Genomic DNA, 22378 nt, shown 5'->3' on the forward strand with positions numbered 1-22378 from the left:
GTTTCCAGAGACGAGCTTTTAAAACTTAAAATATTTATTAAAAGGTATTAAATCTGTGATAATAATCTGTTTACACAAACAATAGGAAATAAACAGTCAAGTCCATTTGTAAATGGATACATCTTGGGATGATTTTCATTTGCGGTGAATTCATTGTTTTTAAACCAGACTGTTGAGGTCTATCTCTGTGCAGGTACTCTCAAGAATGAAAAAAAAATGTCTCTTTTTAGATTTCAGAGCTTGGGTGAGACATAGAGGTGAAAAGAAAAGGTGGAGGCCTCTAAAGCCCCACAGTTGAGGAGGCAGTCCAAGTAGACCAGGGGTGGGGGCAAGCCTCCTCCAATTAGTGACATGAGACAGACATCTGTCGAACAGACCTGGGATCTGTGGCACCAATCGAAGTGATTCCAGCCCTTACTGTGGAAGAGGGCCTACAAATGACTCACTTGCCAAAAGATGTCTTGGAGGACACCTGGGGTAACTCCCTAGGAACAAGGTGGTGCTCATAATCAGGACAAGGCCCTAGTCTTTTGTTCAGAGAAGACCTCAAAGATTATTGCATCACTGATGAATGCTGGAGAACTGTCAGACTTGATGAGGAGTTCAAAAAGCCCACCTGGCTCAGAGGCTCTCTTACTAGATTGCATGAACGTATCTTCTTGGACCTGCTTTCACAGTCTCTAAATTCTGAAGCATCATTACTATTGGCATAATTTTAATATTTGCCTCAGCTACTTGCATTTTCCCTCAAGAAACAGACTTTTCTACAGTACCAGCTGTGTTGTCATTAGGCTTCTTAGGAATACCTATCTGATTTTTGTAGGACCTGTTTTCTGTAATTATGCCTCAGATTAATTTTATGGTACATTTTCACCTCCCCTGACAGCTTCAGCTTTTTACTCTTCCCATTTTCGTCTTTCCTGGAATCAGCTTCTTTTGAGAAACCGTGTTCTTTCCTTTACTAGAGTCGGCCATTCCTAATCTATCCCTATTCCAAGTACTCCCTTAACTGATGATTTTAGAAGATCTTCTGCATAAACTGTGATGAGTGCCTTGATATCGTCCTCTTTATGAACCGAGTCTCTAAAAATAAAATGGTAATAATTACTAATCCCAGAACACATAAAAAACCCCAGCTCCACTGCCTCAGGCAGGGTAACCATTTCCATCCAGCCTGTCGACTTAGGTGCTCACTGACTGAAAACTCTACATTCCCCCTGAGTCATCTGGGTCACCTTCGGAGGCACCGGGGCTTCTCAGCCTAAGGGATAATCACGTGAGCAACCTCAGTCAACCTACTAATTCTTCCCTAAACCCTGCCGCAGAAGCCGCCTTTGTCTCCGGTATTCTCGGTTCCCTCTTTCTCCTCGGCAGGAAAAGACTCTCATTTTCTTCTGTCACGCTGGTCCTCAATCCAGGCACCCTTTGGGCTCACTGGGAAACTCTCGGAGTCAGTATCTTTAGAAGCTCAGGAGCGCTCAGCGACCTACGTCCCTCTCCTGAGCAAGGTCCAGCCGCTCCTTCTCCCCGCACCACCCAAGCTCTGCAGGCCTCGGCCCCGCCCCAAGTCTGGCCGACCAATCGCTGGCTCTGCTCCGGGTGCGTCACAATGGCGCCCTCGCGGCTCCACCCCCGGAAGTTCGCCACGGGGACTCCACCCCGTCGTGGTCTTTGCGTCCTTCCGGCTCGGTCTTGGAAGTGGGACTGCTCCGCGTCTTACTGGAGAGAAAGGTGGGGTTCTGCAGGGGAACCGGCCCGCATTCACGGCGGCAGCCGGAAGCGGGGCGGGAGCGTGGGCTTCTCAGGCTGGTGTTCCTGGGTGGTTGGGCGCAAGGCCGGAGGGCGGGGGGGGGCAGGGCACGTCGAGGGTAGAAGGGCTTCCGGAAGCTCCGCGTGCGCAAGACGCGCGGGAGTTGTGGACTCAGGCCCGCTGCGCGCCTGACCCCGCCCCCCGGGAGCCCCGCCCAGGGCGCGCTGCCAGGGGTTTCCATGGTGACGGTAAACAAGCCTCAACTGCCTCAGCTACAACTGCCAAGTCCCCCGCGTTCCACCCTCCTTTAGGTGCTCAGAGGGACGACAGAGGTGCCAAATGTGAATAAGGGCGGGAGTGTGCAGACTCGAAGCCCGAGGTGAGGGGTGGGACGGGCAGCGTGTCCCGAGTCCCGCACCCGCTAACCAACTGGGGACTGCGGCCCGTGGGGGTGAGGACTGAGGAGCTGAGATTTGGGATAGGGAGAGGAGAGGTCTGCAGTCAAGGGCCGCACACACGGAGACCGACCGGGGACGGAGGGGCTGAGATTTGAGTAGGGGGTGGGGAGGTCAGGGAAGTGCGGTCTGGGGTGAAGTGCCACACACCTGGGGTCCAACACGGGACTGGGCTCACTGAGGGGAAGGGTTTGCGGGACTTGAGATTTAGGGTCGGGGGAGGTGGGGTCTAAGGTCACGGGCCGCACACCCGGAGACCGGGGAATTGAGATTTGGACTTCGGGGAGGTGGGCCTGAGGTGAAGGGCCTTACAATCCGAGACTGGACCGGGAGCTGAGATTTGGGGTTTGGGGAGGTAGGGCCCGAAGCGAGGAAGGGAAGGAGAGCCTCACGCGGACTTCAGGGGGAGCAGAGCCCGAGCGCCCCTGCCAGGCGTAGAGTGAGGGCAACGAGCGACGGTCGGAGAAGGGGCTCATTTAAAAATGAAAGCAGTACTTTCACGTGGCTGGAGGCGTCCGACAGTTGCGCAAGACTGGTTTGAACTGACTCCTCCCCCCTCCCACGTTCCCGCCGAACCTCCGCTTTCCGTCTTTGCGGCCTTTTTTCCCCTCTCCGTGCTGCGTGTGTGCCCTGAACCTGTCTGCGTTTGACTCCCGCTCTCAGAGGTATCGTGTCGGCATTTTGGTTAAAACTCGGGTTCTCGTCTTTACCTGCTGTGAGCAGGCTTCTGAGCGAACTTAACCGGCCATTTCTTTTTCCTTGCCCTGTACTTCTTTGATCTTTGAATGTATCTTTGCTGACTACCGACTGAGCCCGAGAAACTTCTGGACGCTGCCGGCGCTCGCGCGGCGCCCTCTGCCTCCCGGGTTCCCTCGTGGTTCACTGACGGTGGCGCCGGGCGGCCTGGGTGACGCTGCGCGAGCCGCGGGGACCCGACCGGCCCCGGTCCCGAGACCTGGTCTTACGGAAACGGTTGGGGGCCGCAGGCTCCTCCCGGTTAATCTGTACTTAAAGGGGCTCTCAGAGGACCCCCACAGGTTCCCGCCAGACAACCCCCAGGCCCCGGGGAGCCTCCCCTTCCCCGGGCATCTGCGTCCCCCAAGACGCCCTTCGCGGCAGTTTCCTTCCCTTTGGGGGTCGGAGACGCACCAACGTGCTTTACAACTGTTTTTGAGACTCCGGCGGCTCCTGCCTGTCGCTGCGGGTGAGGGGCCCGCGAGCGGCTGTGCTGGGGGGTGGGGGGGGCTTGTGGTCGCGGCCGCTTCCCGGAACCGCCAGGGTTGGGGTAGGGTGGCGGAGGGGAGTAGCCCCCCCCCCCGACCCCAGAGGTTGGCGGCCGTTCTCGGATGTTCGGACCCTGGTAGAGCAGGGATAGTTGAAGGCAGCAAATAATTTCTTAGTTAAAAACATCATCGAAACTACCGACCTCATTGTTAATTTTAGTCACGTCTTTAAAAGTTAACTATGTTTCTGAATTTCTGTTAGGAATGAAAATACCTTGGGTTCTCTGGTTAGACAAAAAATATATTGGGATCTGTCAGTGAAAAGTGGTGTTTTCAGTGCTAACTTCTAGACATCTTCATTTTAAAATAAGTAGTTTTGCTTTTAATGAACATTGGGAGAGATTGCTTTATTACTGGTGTTAAGCAAGGCCATCCTTTGCGTTGGGGATCCTGTATGCATTTCTGTTCATTGATTAGGTATATTTTTATGTTACGGTCTTTTTTTATTTTTAGGTTTTTTAAATTTTAGTAACATTCTTTTTGTACTATTTGCTTTTTGTTACCTTTTTTAAACTGGCATGTGACTGGTTTTCACTTGAGTATTGTTACTAAAGCTCCCTTTAAAAAATAACTCAAATAAAAACGTGAATTGATTTAAGGGAAAGGAGTGATTAAATAGGAAGAGAGTTCATTCTTGGATAAAGCCAAAACTGAGGGAGAGTGGAGACATAGGAATGTCGGTTGGAGTAGGTGCCTGGAGGGCCTACAGAAATGGGAGGGGCCTCTTTCCACTGTGGTGACTTACCCACCAACCTCCCCTGTCGCATCTGCGCTCTGTCTCTCAGACTCTGTAGAATCCCATTAATTGGCCCTTACTGGATCCAGACACAGAGCTAGGTGTTTACTACATTTTCTAATCACATGCTCATGACCAGCCTATAAGGAGGCATTACTGTTAGCATAATATAGATGTGTCCTTAGGGATAAAGCTGGGACTGGGACTCGGGTCTGTCTGACAGGGACAGTGTTCTGCCAGGGCCCCTACCCCTACTTAGTTGCCCTGAACAAGGGTTCTTGTAGAAGATGAAAGGCTGGGCAGAGGGAGAACCAGGCTCATCTAAGACCAGCCTGGCTTATTTTACAGCAAATTCCAGACTTAGTAAGATTTTTATCCACAATTATTTGTATTTCTAAGGATTTAAAAAAATAACCACAATACCATTATCAGACCTAAAAGAATTTGTAATTCCTTGATACCAAATTTCCAGTGTTCAAATGAACCTGATTGTGTAATAAATGTTTTTATATAGCTGGTTGGTTTGATTTGGGATCCAAGCAAGGTCATTATATATTTGGTAGATACATTGCTCTTAAGTTGTAAGACAGAGCAACCAACACTGTCCAATAGAAATAATGCAAGCCACATAGTAATTTTGCATTTTCTAATAAAAAGAAACAGATGTGATTCACTTTAAGAATTTAGCTTAACATCGTATACATCTAAAATAGATCCAACATATTTCATTATGTAATACAATTTTTTAAATTATATTTTTCGTGCTTTTTTTTTTTCAAACTAAGCTTTTAAAATCCAGTGTGTACTTATTTTATAGCACATCTCAATTTGTACCACCTACCTTTCAGGTGTAACAATAGGCTTTATTGTGATGATATAACGTTTCTCTATGCTTAAGATCTTCGTTTGTGCAAATCAGGTTCTGTCATATAGAATTCGTTCCCCACAGGATTTTTCTGAGCGCATTCCTGTGGTGGTGTTTGAATCTCTGTCCTATGCATTTCCTGTAAAATGGTAGTTACCTCTTAAGGCTGTTCTGATTCCGTTGAGATTCTTTGGGGAAACACTGCCGTGGAGGTGCTGTATGCTCCTGCCAGAGGCACATACTGGTTGGTGTTCTGCCTTTGTGATGTTAGCAGCCATTGATGGTTGTTCTCTAGATCCATTGTTTTGTTAATTAAGTTTCCAAATCAGTTATATTTTAATTAAATATTCCTTCTCATTTATTAGCAGGAGTACTTTATAGAGAGGAAATCTTCTTAATCATTTGATTACTCTCTGGTGTACTTTATAAAAGACAGTTTAAGTTTTTGATTCCTTCCTCGTATTTATAAATATCTAGTGTAATGAATTGAATCCCTAGCATGTGCCAGAGATAGTAATTTTTCTGGTATCATAAGTTGTGGGTTTTTACATATAGGATGTGTTTAAATCTATTGCAGCTTTTATTCTCTTTGATGCTCAAATTAATCCAATTTTTGGCCAGTGGGAGCCCTTCAAATTGGTTCCTGACTTTCTTGATACAACCTCAGTGGTCTTTGGTTTTCTTGGTTTAAGGTATAACACTCCACCAAAGCTTATTCAACTGGACCTCTAGTGATGGACAATTGGGCTGTTCTAGTCTTTCTCTATTAGAACTAGTGCTGCAATGAATAGCCTTCACAAGTGTCTTTTCCCTTTTTGGCCATGGGGGTTGAACTTAGTGTTTACACAAATAGTATCTGAGAGTCTGCTTATCAACAACCTCAGCAAGTGAGTTTGTTATCCAACTTCGGTATTTTTGCCAATGTGATGGGTATTTTAAATGTTATTTCATTTAAAATTTTAATTTATCTTACATGGGTGAAGTTGAGCATCTTTTCGTGTTTAAGGGCATTTCTTTTTCCATCATCTGTCTGTAACTCTAGCCCAATTTTCCTTCTTGGATTGTTTGACTTCCTTTTTTTTTTCTTTTTAGAAGCTCTTTAATATATTAAGGATATTAACACCTTGGGAAAATAAATTGCAAGTATCTTTTTTTTTAATCATTGGTATTTTTGCTTAGCTTACAGTGTTTTTAGCCATGCATGAGGTTTGGGTTGTTTTGTGTATGTGTGTATTTTCCTATATAATGATTGGGTTTTGTTGTTTGTTATTTTTAATATAATGGGTTTTGAGTCATGGTCAGGAAAGTTTTTCCCTACTTCCAATATATAGTGTAATTCATCTTTTTTTTTTTTTTATCTTTTGTTATTTAGGATATTAGCATTTCTTAAAGAACATGAAAAATGCTTAGCTAACTCATATTTTACCTTCATTAATATGTCAGTGTGACAGTTCAGTGATTGACTTTGAAATGATGAACTATAACTGCATTCCTGGAATAAACCCAACTTGGTCATGATGTGTTAAATAGCATTGTGTATTTCGGATTTGGTTGGCGAATGTTTATTTAGGGTTTTTTCATATGAGTTCATGAGTGAAATTAGCCTGTGAAACTTGATAAACTAATAATGAAACTCTTGGAAAATCAATTCCAAGTTTATTGTAGATCAATATGTTAAAAATGTAGATGAAAACAACAACTTCAGAAGGTTAAAAAAAATCCATATGGCCTTGGACTAGGAAAAAGATCTCTTAAACAGGACACAAAAAGCGGTAATCATTTAAGGGGGGGAAATGACAAGAATGAAAAAAAATCTAAACTATAGGTTTCCCTGATAGTATGACTTTCATAATAAATATTACAAATTCCTATCACAGTCTTTCCTTATAAGTCTATTTATGTTGCAAAAATGGTCCATCATTGTCATCTCCATTCTTCATCTTCCCTTAATTGAGGTCTCTGTTCTGCTTTACATGATTATTTGGTTAGATTAGTGCTGTCCAGTAGAATTATATGAATTTTTTTTTAATTTTTAAATAATAAGATTCACATACCATTCAGTTCGCCCCTTTAAAGGGTATAGTTCAGAGGGATTTTGAGGGGGGGCAGTTGGGGAGGTTAGTATATTCACGAAGTTGTAAAAACCCATCACCACTATCTAATTCCAGAACATATTCTTACGTTGAAACACCCTTAAGCATTCTTGGGATAAATCCCACTTGGTCATGGTGCATAATCCTTTTTATAGGTTGCTGGTTTCAGTTTGTTAGTATTTTGTTGAGGAATTTTGCATCTATGCTCATAGGGGTTGTTTTGTGATGTCTGTCTGGTTTTGATATCTACAGGTGTATTAGCTTGTACAGCTGCCATAACAAAGTCCTGAAGTCTGGGTAGCTTAAACCACAGAAGTGTGTTGTTTCACAGTTCTGGAGGCTATAAGTCCTGTATTAAGGTGTCTATGGTTCTCTCTGCTTATCTGTGTCCAAATTTCCCCTCATAAGTACACTAGTGATATTGGAATATAGCCCATCGTAATTATATCATTTTAAACTTAATTACATCTGTAAAGACTATATCCAAATCTGGTCACATTCTGAGGTACCTGGGGGGTTGAGACTTCAGTATATGAATTTTGGGGACACTGTACTGGCTTTGTAAAGTAAGTTGGGAAATGCTTTAATATTTTAATTTAGTATATTTTAATGAGTTCAGTACATCCAAAATATCATTTCAACATATAATCAATACGTTAAAATTGAGAGATTTTATGTTCTTTTATAATCTTTGAAATTCATTTTATAGGTACTAAATTTTATACTTGGCACATCTCGATTTGTGCTTGCCACATTTCACATGCTTAGCATCCCCATGTGGCTAGTGGCTACCATATTTTTATCCTTTGTACCTAACTTGTTCTTTTTCCAAAGCAATTTTTCTCTGTACTTTAAATTTAGGAGTTTTACTAACATATGCTTGCCTGGGTTGTGTGTTTTTGAAGTATCTGTTGGGAATTACACAACCGAGTTTATCTTAAGCCAGGAAAGTTTTCTTCCATTCTTGATGAGTTCTCTTTTGCCTCCATTTTGTGTTTTTCTCTTGGAAACCCTATCATTCACATGCCATTTCTCCTGTCTTATGTAATTATCTTAGTTCTCTGAAGTTCATATCATTTTCCCCTTACTGTTTTTTAAATTTTCTTCTGTTTGGGCTGTTTAGAACACTTGGTTTTCCAAGCCACTATCCTTTCTTTCAATTCATTACTAACTTTATAAAAACTCAGTTTTTAGCACTGGAAAGTTCTTTATTCTGTAACTGAGTATCTGAAAGTGCTTGTTATTTTTCCTGTTAAAATAGTTTTGTGTAGTACTTTTTCCTCTTACTTAGTTACTTATTGAAGTCTTTGATTCACAGTGTGGTTAGTTTCAGGTGTGTGTGTGCACATCTTGTTCCCTGAAAACTGCTCTTCTAACCTGCTGTGTGATTTGTGGTATCCTAGTGCTGGAGCACATGGTCATGTTCCTTTCCCCCTCTTGGCTCTCTGTTCTCCACTCCCCAGGGCAGTGTGCTGTGGTCCCCTGAGCAGGGAGTTAGTTACAGCAGTCTCCACTCTTGCAGCAGCTGCATGGTGACACTAGGTGTCAGCTCTCCACTGAGTCCCAGGAGGAAGCTCTAGGCCTCAAGAGGGGGCTGTGGGCATGTGCTGCAAAGGTCTCCCTAGAGACCATGAGTGTAACCCACGGGCCTCTTGAGGCCTTCTGCTCATTCACAGGACAGTTGGTAGAGCTGGTGGTTGGGAGCTATTTTAGCGATTGTATTTTCTTTATCAAAATCCCTCCTTTCCCTCCCCCTACTCCCAACCTCCATTTCTTAGCTAAGCTAGAATCATATTTCCTACTATGAGGTGAGCCCTACCAGTTAATATGATGACGAAGTAGTTCCCTCTGTTGAGAACAGATTTTATCTTTAGCAGTGGAAGTCTAATAGCAGTGTTTCTTTTTATGAACACCCCACCTGATTTTTTTTTTCCTGTTATGTCTTTAGATCTTGATTCTTCAGTCACCTGCAAAATGCAATCAATAATATCATAGATCAATGGTTGCCTGTGCTATGTTGGCTAAAAATTTGTCCTTTGTGTCAATTTCAACACAGGCATTATAGTTAGAATTTACCTACACTACCTATAATTTACATTACACTATTTTTGCTTTTTAGTTAAGACAGCTTTTGAGAAATGAACACTGAGGAAAACAGTGTAGTATTACCATGAGACAGCTACAGAAAAATAAAGAGCCTAAGAGTTAAAAGATAATGGAAGATAGCTTTCCTGTTGCTTACAGATTATGACATATCTTCTTTGTTACTATTACTACATTTTTATCCATCACTTAAAATGTTGATGTATTTAACCATCCATCTGTAGTTTCTCTCTTTAATAGACCTTAGGAAGCTTTATGTATTGAACTTGGCATGTTGTGCAAATTGGGTCAGTTCTCACACTTCAGCTGCATGACCCCTTGAAAATTTCGGTACAGCTCTGGGGGAGGTGGGGTACACTTTTGAAAAAGCTGATCAAGACTTGCATCCTATTCTGAGTTGAGTCCCTGAGAGCAAAAAAGTGTTTTAAGAACCACTCAGTTGGGACTTTATAAAACTACTGGTTTCAAAGAGACTGGAGTTTTCTAATGGAATTTCCAGTATAACAGTAAAACACCTGTAAACAAATAGGGGTCTGGTCTCTGCTCATATACTGTCCTATGACAGGGAATTGCTTCTTCTCCAGACCTGTTGGTGCTCGGCAAGTGGAAAACTGATATAAGCAGCAGATATGGTATCTAAACTTCCCTTTTGAATTTAATAGAAAAAGATTCACCACAAAATAAAAGTATTTTTAAAGCAGCCAACACCAACATAACCTGACAAAGGGATACATTTAAAAATAATTTGAACAAGTATCCAGGGGGAAATAAATAGGTAATGTACAAAGGAGAAAAAAAGAATAATATGGTCTTCTGAATACTACTTTTAAACCATAGCTTTTTACCAGGCGGAAAAAAGGTTTTAACATTCTAGCCCCGCTCATGCTTCTGGTCTGTTTAAATGTCTCTTCCTCAGAATCCCATTTTCTAATTTTGGGTTATTTCAGGATTTGTCATCATGTTTATTTGTTCCTCTCTTTATTGATTTCCTAGTCCACTGTTCTGTGGACTTAGCACAGGACCTGGATCTTGTCAGTGCACAATATTTCTGGGTTAATGAATGACTCTCCAAGTTGGGTAAATTTTATCTACAGCACATCATTCAAATCCTTTCATGTGCTTCAATTTCTACCACAATATTTCTGTTGCAGAGTACCATCAGTTCTTCCTAAACTTCTCATTTCTTCCCATCTCATCTCCATGCATCTGTTTCCACCATTCATTTTCCAAAGAGCAGCTAGACTGTTCTGGTGAAAAGCAAAACTCAAATTACACCACATCCCATTTTGAAACAGTTAAGTGACTTCCCATTGGCCTTGGAATAAAGTCCAAAATACTGAACCAGTCCTTCAGGGCTTTGGAGGTTCTTATTCTGCTTCCCTCCCTTGTTGATCTCAGCCCTGGCTGCTTTCTGTGTTTTCAGGTGCTTTTCTGTCTCAGCATAACGTTCCCCGGTGTCTTCTGTACATGTTGTTCCTCACCAGGTGGGAACCCTATCATGACTGATCGATTATTAACACTTACCTAGCCATTGTCACCAGCCAGTTAAGTCAAAGAGGCATATGTAAAAATACTTAACTGCAGTGAATATATTTAAATAAAATAAGTGAGAAAATGTATGCCAGTTATATAAATTACCCAGAATATATTTCGAAGAGGATTTTAAAAAGTAAAATGCTTATGAAGCAGTCAAGGTACTCATTTCTGTAGAGACAGTCTTTCCAGAAATAAGCCAATTTTGTGGCTTAATTTTCCTTCACGTTATTGTTTCATTTTTCTTGAATGTATGAGTTTTTAGTGTCTGTTTTTCACTTTCCATGGGATGGCTGGATTTTGATTCCTGTCATCCAGTTTCAGCAATCACCAGTCATGGACAGTTTTTCTCTACATCTCCCACCTACTTCCTACTCACAGATAATTTTGAAGCACATTCCAGCCATCACACCATTTCACCCACAGATATTTCAAAATGTATCTCTAAAAATTAATTCCTTTATTTTTAAACATAACTAAATTTTATCATATCTAATGTTAAGTAAATATAATACTTTACTATCAAAATTCTAATCAGTGTTCATTTATCTCCTTGTCTTATAAATGTGTACCACTTTGAATCAAGATCTGAATATGTCCCATGCATTGTGAATCCTTGATAATTCTCTTAAATTTATTTTATTCAGTAAGTGCTCCCTTGGAGCTATTTTGTCGGAGTGGCTGTTGTCCTTTTAAGAGTTTCCCACAGTCTGACTTTGCAGACCGCATCATCATATTCTCACCTAGTACCATTCCTTTTTTCTGTAAATTCTGTAGTTTTATTTTTAGTAAATAGATTAAGACTTTTTTCTTTTAAAAATATTTTTATTCTTAAAAGGGTTAAACATACACAGAAGTAGAGACAAAAGTATGATGAAACTACATGTACCCATCCCCCAGCTTCAGTAATTACTAAATCCTGGTCCATGTTTCATCTGCTATCCGACTCCCTCAACTCAGATTTAGAAAGATTCTAGACATCAGATGTTTCTTTAATGACTTAAAAGAATCATAGCGGCATAGTTGCAACTAAAATTTTATAACTTCTTAATGTAAATTCAGTCACTGCTGACATTACTCCAGTTGCCTTGTAATTGTTTTCCAGTTCATTTGAATTAGAATTCAAAGGTTCATAATGTGTAATTGCTTGTTAGGTATAAAGTTTAAGAATTGCATGTTTTAAAATTAGTCTTTTTAGAATTGTGCAAAATACTTACATGGCTCTGCCCAAATGTACAAAACAAGGTATACAAAGAGGTTGTTTTCCACCTTTCGTCCATTAGTTTCAATTCTGAATTCTTCTTGTCTTCAGAGATGTTTTTTTTCTTTTTTTTTTAATTTTACGGTGGCTCCTTCCACGTAAGTGGTGCCCGTCCACCCCTCCCCTCTGCCCGTACTCTGGACTTTTCTCCACCCTGGCACCTCTCCTGAGAGCTCACGCAGACCCGTCTTCCTCGTTGCTTTTCTTTCCTCCTCCTCCCACTTCCTCCCTTGGCCGACCGCGGGGGCCGCGGGCCGCACCTGCAGGACGCGTTTCCATTGGTGACATCTTGGCGGGCCCGTCGGTGGCACTTCCTCCTTTACACCCCGTGACCCACGTCCGGCTCGCCGCCCTCCTAGTCACGCGGCCTCTGCCTCCGGGACGCAGCCCCGCGCGCCGGCCTTCCGGACTCCAGGCCTCGGACCCGTCGTGGTGAGCCGCCGCGAGCGGACGACCCCCGTCTGCGCCCCCAGACCCCCGCGGTTCCCGGGAACTTTTCCCCGCCTCCTCCCCCAACAGCCGCTCCTACCTCAGGAACTCTTTCTTCCCCCTTCCTGCCCCACGAGCTCCCCCCGCTCCCTGCTGCCCCAGGAAGTCCCCCGACCCGACCCGGGAGCTCCGCCCCCAGCCCGGGGAGCCCCCCGCCCCACCACCCCGGGTCCCGGGAACTCTTTCCTGGCCGCCCCACGAAGCCCCTGACTCCGGAGCCCCGCCCCCTCCCCCCGCGGCGCCGGGAAACCTGGCCCGAGAACTCTTGCCCACCTAACCCCCAACACTTGCCGCCACACTCCCCGGCGTGAAAACTCTTGTTCCCGCAGCCCTAGTAAGCCCCCCTCCGCCCGCCCCGCGACCCCCCCCCCCACCGGGCCCGGTGAGCCTTCGCCTCGTGACCTTCCCCTCCCCCACCTCGCGAGGCCCGGGAAGCCTCTTCCCCCTCCCCCACCCGTAGCTCGCCCCGCCCCGGAAGCTCCCGCTGACCCCGCCCAGGCCCGGGGATGGGGCTCCCTGGCGTCGGGCCTTCCTGTAGGGCTAGCTGGGCGGGTTCGAGGCTTTCGTATCCCCGGGTGGAGGCCGAGCGAGCCGCTTCATCTTGCCAGGCGGCCCAGCCAGAAGCTTGGCGTCCGGGCGCGATACCGAGCTTCCCGCCGAATCGCTCAGACTCGCCCCTGGCGGCCCGCGGCCGCGAGCTTCAAACCGCACTTTCAGCTCTCGAACGAGGCGTTTGCCCACAGCCAGTTGAGTTTCAATTTCAGGTTAATAACAAAAGGAGATGCACCTGGCTTTTGCCCGGAATCGTCTGCGTTTTTAAGCGTCGAGTGGAATTGGGGGTCCTTTCGCTGTAAACCACGCTTGCTTGATGAAAGTAGAAAACGGTCCTGCTTTCAGCGGTAAGTCTCAGGGCAAGAGTCAACCGCGTAATCCTGAGGCGGCGTCTCCCGCGCGGTCTGTGATTTAAGAGTAGAACTTTCTGAGCAAGACACCCAGGACAATCTGGCTTGTGCGTGCTGCCGGTTGTAGGTTACAGTTCGTTTACAAGTGAGGACGGAAATGCTTTTCAGGCCTTCCTGGAACACAAATAAAGGAGGGTGAAGCCAGGTCCCGCCGAGTTCCCGTCCCTGAACAAGAAGGTGGGGGTGCAGTTTAGACCGCCCTGTGTACTCCGTTGATAAACCTAGTCAGTCGCGCGCTGGAGGCGCACCCTGTTTATCTTGATTGGTCTACCTCGATCCGAACTAAATCTTGTCTAACCAGTATAGTAGAGTGAGGAACAGCGCGTTCTGGAGAGCTTCCCAGGAGTCCAGGAAACTTGTTGAAAATGCAGAATCTGGGCCCCAGCCCAGATCTATTGTTTTAAAATCTGCATTTTAATAAGATTCTTGGGTGGTCCGTTTGTGCACTTCCATTATAGTCCAGTCGTTGGGGTGAGTTGTGCAAAATTAAAATCTTTGGTTGCTTCCCTTTCTGTACGTACAGTTGAATCAATCTCCAGGTGCAGGATCCAAGAGCAGTATTTTGTAACACTCCTCCGGCGATTACAGGGTGCAGGCGTGGAGAGGGTGGGGGACCAGTGTTCTACAGCGTTTCAAATGTGTGCGCGCCACGGTTCAGTCTTGTGGAAATCGGCTTCGGTGCTTCAGGCCGCCCTGGGTGTGCATGTCCTAATAATTAGATCGCTAGTAAGCATGGCAGATAACTAAGACAGCGGGCTTAGAGAAATTAACTTGAGTTTCTCAATTCTGTGTTTCTAAAACTAAGAATGTACCTTATTTATCAGAGTATCTCCTGGGCTTAAGCACATATCCTAGTCTTTTGGGGACGTCTTTGTCCTGTGGCTGTATGTTATGGTAGTGATTTTCCTGTTAAAGCATTATTTCTTTCTCTCCTTCCCATTCCTCCTCAGTTAATTAAAAGATCAGTGTTAGAAATACAAGTCACAAGAAATGAAGTTGTCAAATAAAACTAGGAAAGAAAGGTCTTTTGAGTATCTCCACCCAATCCTATAGGGATACTTGTGAATTGTAAATTCTGTTAGATCAGTTTCTAGCAAATAACCTTTCCCTGGAGCCCATTCCAGTGAAAATCTGGCCCCGTCTCCCCCGTGTCCCGTGCAGGTCTGCGCGGCTTTCCCCGCCCTTGGCTTCTTGGGACCCATCCGACCTTGCCCAGGCCCCACCCTGACGGTGCCCCTCCCGCCCTGGATATCGAAATATCTAAATTTCCTTACCTTGTATAGAACTCCGGTACTGAGAAAATCTCTCAAGGCAAGTGGGAGTGGCTGTTACTCTCTGCATTACCCTATGAAAAGGGTAAACCTTTTAGAAACGAGGGTGTGGCAGGTGTGTACTTTAATTTGAGGCAGCTGCGTGGTTCCGAGAAGCCCATCCCAGCCGGGGGACTGCTGCCTCTGTAGTCACTCTGGGAATGCTGGGGCACTGAGGCAAAATTAACGTTCTCTCTCTTTTTTAGGATAATTCGTTGCCTACCTGGAGTGTCTCTGACTGTGGGCATCTCTCACTGTTCTCTAAGGTGAGCTGTTTTTTTTTTTTAAGTAATTTCTTTATAATTGATTTTATTGATGCAGAAAGTTTTCTTGAGTGTGAAGTAAAAACGTTTTTTCACTAGCTTTAAATCCAACTTGAGCCCCAGTGCTCTTAATTTCTGAGTTTTAGTTCATGTCCTAAGTAATGTAAGTCTGCGAAGAATCCAAATGTAGAGAATTCTGGGGGCAGAAGTGAGGGTATTTATTGCCTTATGTGCAATTAATGTACAGATACTTGTTTTGGAAAAGTGCTCTTCATCTTGCATTCAGAGAAGAAACCACTTTATTTTTGAAACATTTTCTGGAACAAAGAAACATTTATACTTTCTGTTCTGTATTGGGCATTTTAAGTAATTCTTACACGAAATATCTGTTCTTTTACACACTTCTTGCTTGTCTTTTTTAATCTAGCTGTGCTGCCATATTCTAGAGGGTGATGTTGGCCCCACATGGCCATCAGTTAATCTCTTGCTAATCTTAGGCCTGCTGTGCTGGGGGTGGGACCACGATGACCTACAGAAGAGATAAGTCTTTTCCTGCTATGCTCTCAAGGCATTTTTGAAGATTTCTAAACAAATCACAGCAAGAATGCTCAGGGAGTATAGAAGCATAAGACTTAATTTATGGAAGGGGAAGGTCTTGTGGGAAAGGTGGTGTGTTTGAGCTGAGACCCTAAGGATTAGTAGGATTTAACTAGACAGAAGATTGAGTGGAGTCTGGAGAGAGAATAACCACGTGTGTTAAATTCTAGGGAGCAGACAGCCTGGCACATTCCAGGCACAGAGAAATACAGGAATAGAGATTTCTTTTTAATAGAAGTGATACGAGCTTAGTGTGTTGCAGGCCACAGTTGCAAGGCTTGAGCACCCTCTTAGGCTTGTGGTTTGTATTCCAACCGGTGGGAAGCGACTGAGGTCTTAGAACAGGAGAGTGAAAAAGTCACTTTAAAAGAACATGTGTGCTTAGCATGCATGAGGTCCTGGGTTCAATCCCCAATACCTCCTCTAAAAAATAAATACAAATAAATAAACCAAATTGCCTCCCTCTGCCAAAATGAAACTGTAAAATAGTAAGGAAAAAAGAACATGAGAGGGGTGAGGGGCATAGCTCAGTGGGAGAATGTGTACCTAGCATATATAAGGTCTTGGGGATTGAACTGGGTTCGAAAAAATTTTTTAAACAACTAAACCAAACCCCACCACCACCACCACCAAAAAAAAACTGGTGCGAGCTGCAGATAGGGCTTCAGGAAGTGCCAACTTTATGCTTGGAAAAGTTTGAGGATCAGATGTGAATATGCTGGAATGGGCTGTTGGTACTGAAAGTAAGACATAGAAAGGGATCTGAGGACAATGCAGGGGAAAACATGATTTCAGGTCATGAAGGAATGGTGGAGTTCATACTCTACCAAGCAGCCAAGCAGCGTGCTAGGGACAGGGAGGAGCTGTGAGAAACCTTTATTTACATGTTGGAGTCAGAAGAGTTACTGAACAGAATTTGGGCATGAAATTAGGAAAAGGATTAGGGTGGAGAATGGGTTCACTGCAAAGAGATGATGAACTCATTGGATTTAAGGGCCTGAAAGAAGTAGTCAGGGCTTTCTTCAGTTTCATTCTGGAGCCTCTGGATGACAGGTAAGGCTATTTATGCTGCAACCAGGGTGCTATAGAAGAGTTTCAGAGAGAAAATGGCTACATTCATTTCTGGTGCATAGATGGAACTCAGCCTATGACTGAGAACTTGCGTATCCTGAGCTCAGAGCTGGCCCTGAAGATCTAGGGATCAGGTGAGGCTGCCTCCAAAAAGGCCAGTGATTGCCTATAGTTGAATGATGAGGAAAGGCTCAAAGAGACAGTGTCTAAGGAAGTAAGAGAAAAGCCAGGAACCAAGAGGAGATTTTCAGAGGATGGTCAAGTTCTGCCGTAGGAACAAATTAGATGGTGATAAGAAAATGTTTTTTGCCTGGGAGATCCTTGGCAGAGTGAGATCATGCCCTTTTTAATGGTGCGGGGTAGAGATGACAGGCCTTTTTTGATTTTACTGAAAGGGAAAGCCAATCAGCAATCCGCTGGAGGGAAAGTTGGTATTAGGGAAAGTGTAAGGGGATTGGTTAGAAGTGATAGTCTCCTTAATTGATAAGGAAAAATGGTGTTTCTTTAGAGAAGAATTTCATGGGGATGGGTGGAGTTGAGACCAGAGCAAGAGTCATGGATACTGATCTCAGCTATGAGGCGAAGCAACTCCTTGTTTATGAATTCCTAGACCTTGTTCTAATTTCCTTCAGCCGGTTTCTAGTCCTCTAAGAAGATATGATGATCAGCTGAGGGTGGGGGAAGGTTAGAACTAGTGTGGTTTACCACAGACATTTGAGGGCTTGGGGAAGTGCTAAGTACCCAGTATGAAACAGTCAGATACCTAATCTTCCTGGGCTCAATACCCCATTCCATCTGGGATGTTTTTCGGATTCATCTGAAGTAAGATTCTGCTTTTATCTGTGTGATAACCATTGTGCCCGGATTTCTTGAAAAGGCAACTCTCTTATCACTGATTTTAATGACTACATCTGTTGGCTTGATGGGCAGTGACAGTTTGATGAAACATGTAATTTCCGTATACTTAACATGTGCCCATTTTGAGTATTGATGACCAAGAATATATTTTTGGCCCCATCAATATTTTCATTGTCTCAGTTATGCATATATTGCTGTCTGCTGGCTCAACTCTCCTCTTCCCAGTATAGCCCTTTGACATGAATTTGACTTTTACTCTTGCAGTGAGTGGTACCAGGTGCTACGTGCACTTAGTGACACCCTGTCAGGAAGGGCACTGCTCGCGCATGCCTCTTGTACTTGGAGGTGGTCATTCCCTTCTAGTCTCAACAAAACAGCAATCTGTGTGTTATGTTTTTGAGACTGAGAAGCATATAATCTGATTTCTGTATTTGCAGCACACATAACTAATCTGATGGGCTTATCTGCTTGTTTGTATATGTCTTCAGTTTGACCTCACACTTAACTCATGTTTGAGTTAACAATTTAGGAACAAAATGATGCTTCCTTAGACTCTGGAAGTCACTGCTTCCTTGTGTCCTTGCAGCATTGTTGCTGATGTAAAGACTGATTCTGGTTCATCCCAGTATCAAAGAAAATCTTATTCTGTATTGTGATTTAAAATAGTTGTATTCATCACTTCCTTTTGCTTGTATAGTATCTTGCCACAAACAAGCATATAGGTTAAATATAAGGATTGTAGTTTAAAAATCACTCAGGAACTGTCATAAATGAATTAACACATTTCATGACAGACATCTGGAATAAATAAAACAAGAAAATGCTCTGCCTTATACTTAGGTTCTTCTGTGTTCAAAGTACCGAGTCACATCTATCCTTTACTTTAGCGATGCAAGAAAACAGCTCATCTATTTTCCTCCAGTTCTGAGTTCTTTTAGTATTTCTGAATGTTACCTCAACTCATTCTTCTGTCTACCCTCCTAGAACTCATAGTAATTGATAATTATGATTTGTAAATTTTAGTTTATTGCCTGACTTCCAGATCACTATTAAAGAAAAACAACCCTTAATTTGTTATTTTTGAGCTATCTGTGAGTAATACGAACATTTTTGGGGAGACCTAGGGTTAAATCTGAGCTCAAACGTATTTGTATTTCTTAACATCTTTATTTAATTTCATTCATCTGTAAAAGGGGGGAAGCTATTTATTGCATATTCTTGTTGCACATATTAAATGAAAAATTATGTAAAGTAGTTTTTGCTTTCTTTGCAGCCACAAAAAGTTGCACCCAAGCTTGTTTGACGTCTGCCCTGTCAAGTGTCCATGATGTTGGGCCCCGAGGGAGGTGAAGGTTTTGTGGTCAAGCTCCGTGGCCTGCCCTGGTCCTGCTCTGTTGAGGATGTGCAGAATTTCCTCTCCACCTGCACAATTCATGATGGGGCCGCAGGCGTTCATTTTATCTACACTAGAGAGGGCAGGCAGAGTGGTGAGGCTTTTGTTGAACTTGAATCAGAAGAAGATGTAAAAATGGCCCTTAAAAAAGACAGGGAAAGCATGGGACACCGGTACATTGAGGTGTTCAAGTCCCACAGAACCGAGATGGATTGGGTGTTGAAGCACAGTGGTCCAAACAGTGCCGACACCGCCAATGATGGTTTTGTGCGGCTTCGAGGACTCCCATTTGGATGCACCAAGGAAGAAATCGTTCAGTTCTTCTCAGGGTTGGAAATCGTGCCAAACGGGATCACATTGCCTGTGGACCCTGAGGGCAAGATTACAGGGGAAGCCTTTGTGCAGTTTGCCTCCCAGGAGTTAGCTGAGAAGGCTCTAGGGAAGCACAAGGAGAGAATAGGGCACAGATATATCGAGGTGTTCAAGAGCAGTCAGGAAGAAGTCAGGTCATACTCGGATCCCCCTCTGAAGTTCATGTCGGTGCAGCGACCGGGGCCCTATGACCGCCCCGGCACAGCCAGGAGGTACATCGGCATTGTCAAACAAGCAGGCCTGGAGAGGATGAGGTCCGGAGCCTACAGTGCAGGCTATGGGGGCTACGAGGAGTACAGCGGCCTCAGCGATGGCTACGGCTTCACCACCGACCTGTTTGGAAGAGACCTCAGCTACTGTCTCTCTGGGATGTACGACCACAGGTATGGAGATGGCGAGTTCACTGTCCAGAGCACCACCGGGCACTGCGTCCACATGAGGGGGCTGCCCTACAAGGCCACGGAGAACGACATTTACAACTTCTTCTCTCCGCTCAACCCTGTGAGAGTCCATATTGAGATTGGCCCTGATGGAAGAGTGACGGGCGAAGCTGATGTTGAGTTTGCCACTCATGAAGAAGCTGTGGCGGCCATGTCCAAAGACAGGGCCAACATGCAGCACAGATACATAGAACTTTTCTTGAATTCCACAACGGGGGCCAGCAACGGGGCTTATAGCAGCCAGATGATGCAAGGCATGGGGGTGTCAACCCAGTCCACTTACAGTGGCCTTGAGAGCCAATCCGTGAGTGGCTGTTACGGGGCTGGCTACGGTGGCCAGAACAGCATGGGAGGGTATGACTAGTTTTGTAGTAGCATTTGAGTTATTTCAATCAAATTTTCACAGGCAGCCAACAAGCAGTGAAAAGCAGTTATTACTCTAGAGGAAGCTGTGGGACCCGTTTTGCACCATGAGTTTGTGAAATCTGGATTAAAAAAAATTACCTCTTCAGTGTTTTCTCATGCAAACTTTCTTCTAGCATGTGATATTGAGTAAACTAAAACTATTTTCAGCTTTTCTCAATTAATATTTTGGTAGTGTACTTCTGGAGTGATGTTATAGCTGAGTTATAAAGTAGTTTTAAGTATGTTAAATGTGGATCTTTTACATCATCGTGAACACATTGGGGAGGTGTGCTTTTCTCTCTCTCTCTCTCTCTCTTTTTTTAAAACTCAAGGTGCTAGATCCCTAATTCAAAGAGGAACATTTCTCATGTTTGTTCATTCTAGTTTATTTTCATTTAAAATCTTTTAGGTTAAGTTTAAGCTTTTAAAAAGTTAGTTTTGAAAATTGAGACACATTACTAATACTGTAGGAATTGGTGAGGCCTTGACTTAAAACTTTCTTTGTACTGTGATTTCCTTTCGGGTGTATTTTGCTAAGTGAAACTTGTTAAATTTTTTTGTTAACTAAATTTTTTTCTTAAAATAAAAAGACTTTTTCACAATGACTGGCACAGACTATCTACTCACCAAATATAGCAGAATGATTGGGTGGTTCATTTTAATACTATTGTATTTCAGTGTGAATTTTAAAATTTAGCACTAATTTCCCTTGTATTAAAACAAGGCTAAATTAAAAATCATATTTTAAAATGTTCAATATGTGAGTGGAAATGGTGACTAGAAATACATACCAGGAAGTGTGAGAATAGAATGAGCATATAGTCCCAGCTTCCTGTGGCTAGCATGTCCTATTCATCAGCCATTTGTAATGCCCTGCTGTTCCCTTCCTTTATGCTGGAGTTGCATCTATTCATAGCTAGAGATCTTCGTTTTTGGGTGCTTTATACCCTGAATCATCAGCCACAATTTGTTTCAGTTTTTCTATATAAAATATGTTGATTTGAACGCTTTTTTTCATACTTTTACCCTGGGTTAGCACTTAACAGTTACTGCAGGATACACATATTCTCAAGCTTGAGACCTGTTCCCAAATTGTTAACTAGAAATTTCTAGCAGTGGAAAGCAAGCTCCACATTTCAGGCAGCTCTGCGCATAGCACATTATCACTTACACAAATATTAAATAAAAATGTCAAGACTTTAAAATGTGAGTGAAGTTTATTAAAAAGAATTTTGCTTGATAGCTGTTAGTTTACCCAGCTTTATTTTCCCACTTGTCTTTAATAACCATACAGTGTTGTCTTTAATAACTATGCAGTGCAGCCCAGTTATCCCAATTTCATCATTTTAAGGATCTTTATCTGGTGTCTATCTGTAGGTAGACTAGTCTTTCTTTGGCTTTATTGGGCTTCGCCCCACTTCACCATTCTTCCCACCAGTGTTCTGCAGACTCACGTGGCTAGAGATGGGGCTGCAGCATCACCCAGGAATGCTAGAGGCAGACCTGGGGAGATAAACAGAGAAGACTGAGTAGCATGAAGGTGGATGGGTGGGGCAGAGACTGCATCTTCCCATGTTCACAGGGTCTCTGCTCGTCCCATGAGCCTACAGTGCTGACGTTTTCAGGCGATGGTCAACCATGGAACAGCAAAGGCCCTCTGGGTTGTGAGGTGGAACGCCTGGGAGCTTATGAAACCTGTAGTAGCAGTGGCTAGGATGCCATGAAAGGCCAGTTTGATAGAGCAGTGAAGTTTCAAGGAGTATATTAACCCCCTGTAGAGTTACTAATTTTAAGGTCCAGATATGGAAGGAGTGGGCTCTGGGAACCTGGAATGGGAAGTTGGGGGTGTGCTAGGTGACCTTAAATCCCAAGGTAGCTCTGAAACCTGGGCCAGCAGCAGTAGCCACCTGCCTCTTAACTAGAGGACTGTCCAGAGGCCTCACCTGAGGTAGGTGAATTACACGATAATACATACCTGCCCCCTCAACGTCTTACTGTTTGCAGAATGGGTTGGCAAACTGCTGGTAAGCCAAGTACCAGCTGCGTGGTTTTTACAGATGAATTTGATGGCAAGGAACCCCAGTTAGGAATATAATGCCCCCCCCAAAGAATTCCACCCTTGTTACTAGGCTTGTAGCA

At 43.9% G+C, this 22378-nt stretch overlaps 1 protein-coding gene across 4 annotated transcripts; it reads left to right on the forward strand.

Annotated features, from left to right (window-relative positions):
* The first annotated feature begins 1636 nt into the window (after window positions 1-1636).
* HNRNPF (heterogeneous nuclear ribonucleoprotein F) lies at window positions 1637-20844 on the forward strand. Of its 4 annotated transcripts, XM_032491764.1 has the most exons (4): window positions 12331-12511; window positions 13333-13467; window positions 15047-15106; window positions 18903-20844. In XM_032491764.1, the coding sequence occupies exon 4, from the start codon at window positions 18954-18956 to the stop codon at window positions 20196-20198; it is 1245 nt and encodes a 414-aa protein (XP_032347655.1). In that variant the 5' UTR covers window positions 12331-12511; window positions 13333-13467; window positions 15047-15106; window positions 18903-18953; the 3' UTR covers window positions 20199-20844. The 4 variants fall into 4 exon arrangements, with proteins under 4 accessions (XP_032347656.1, XP_032347657.1, XP_032347655.1 ...); XM_032491765.1 differs by lacking the exons at window positions 12331-12511; window positions 13333-13467 and adding an exon at window positions 1637-1731; XM_032491766.1 differs by lacking the exons at window positions 12331-12511; window positions 13333-13467 and adding an exon at window positions 2777-2870.
* The last annotated feature ends 1534 nt before the right edge of the window (window positions 20845-22378 follow it).

Source organism: Camelus ferus, chromosome 11 (assembly GCF_009834535.1).
Source record: "Camelus ferus isolate YT-003-E chromosome 11, BCGSAC_Cfer_1.0, whole genome shotgun sequence".
Taxonomy (NCBI): Eukaryota; Metazoa; Chordata; class Mammalia; order Artiodactyla; family Camelidae; genus Camelus; species Camelus ferus.

Excerpts from the sequence above, each read along its gene's own strand:
- HNRNPF (XM_032491765.1), top strand. The coding sequence starts at position 18,954 with ATGATGTTGGGCCCCGAGGGAGGTGAAGGTTTTGTGGTCAAGCTCCGT.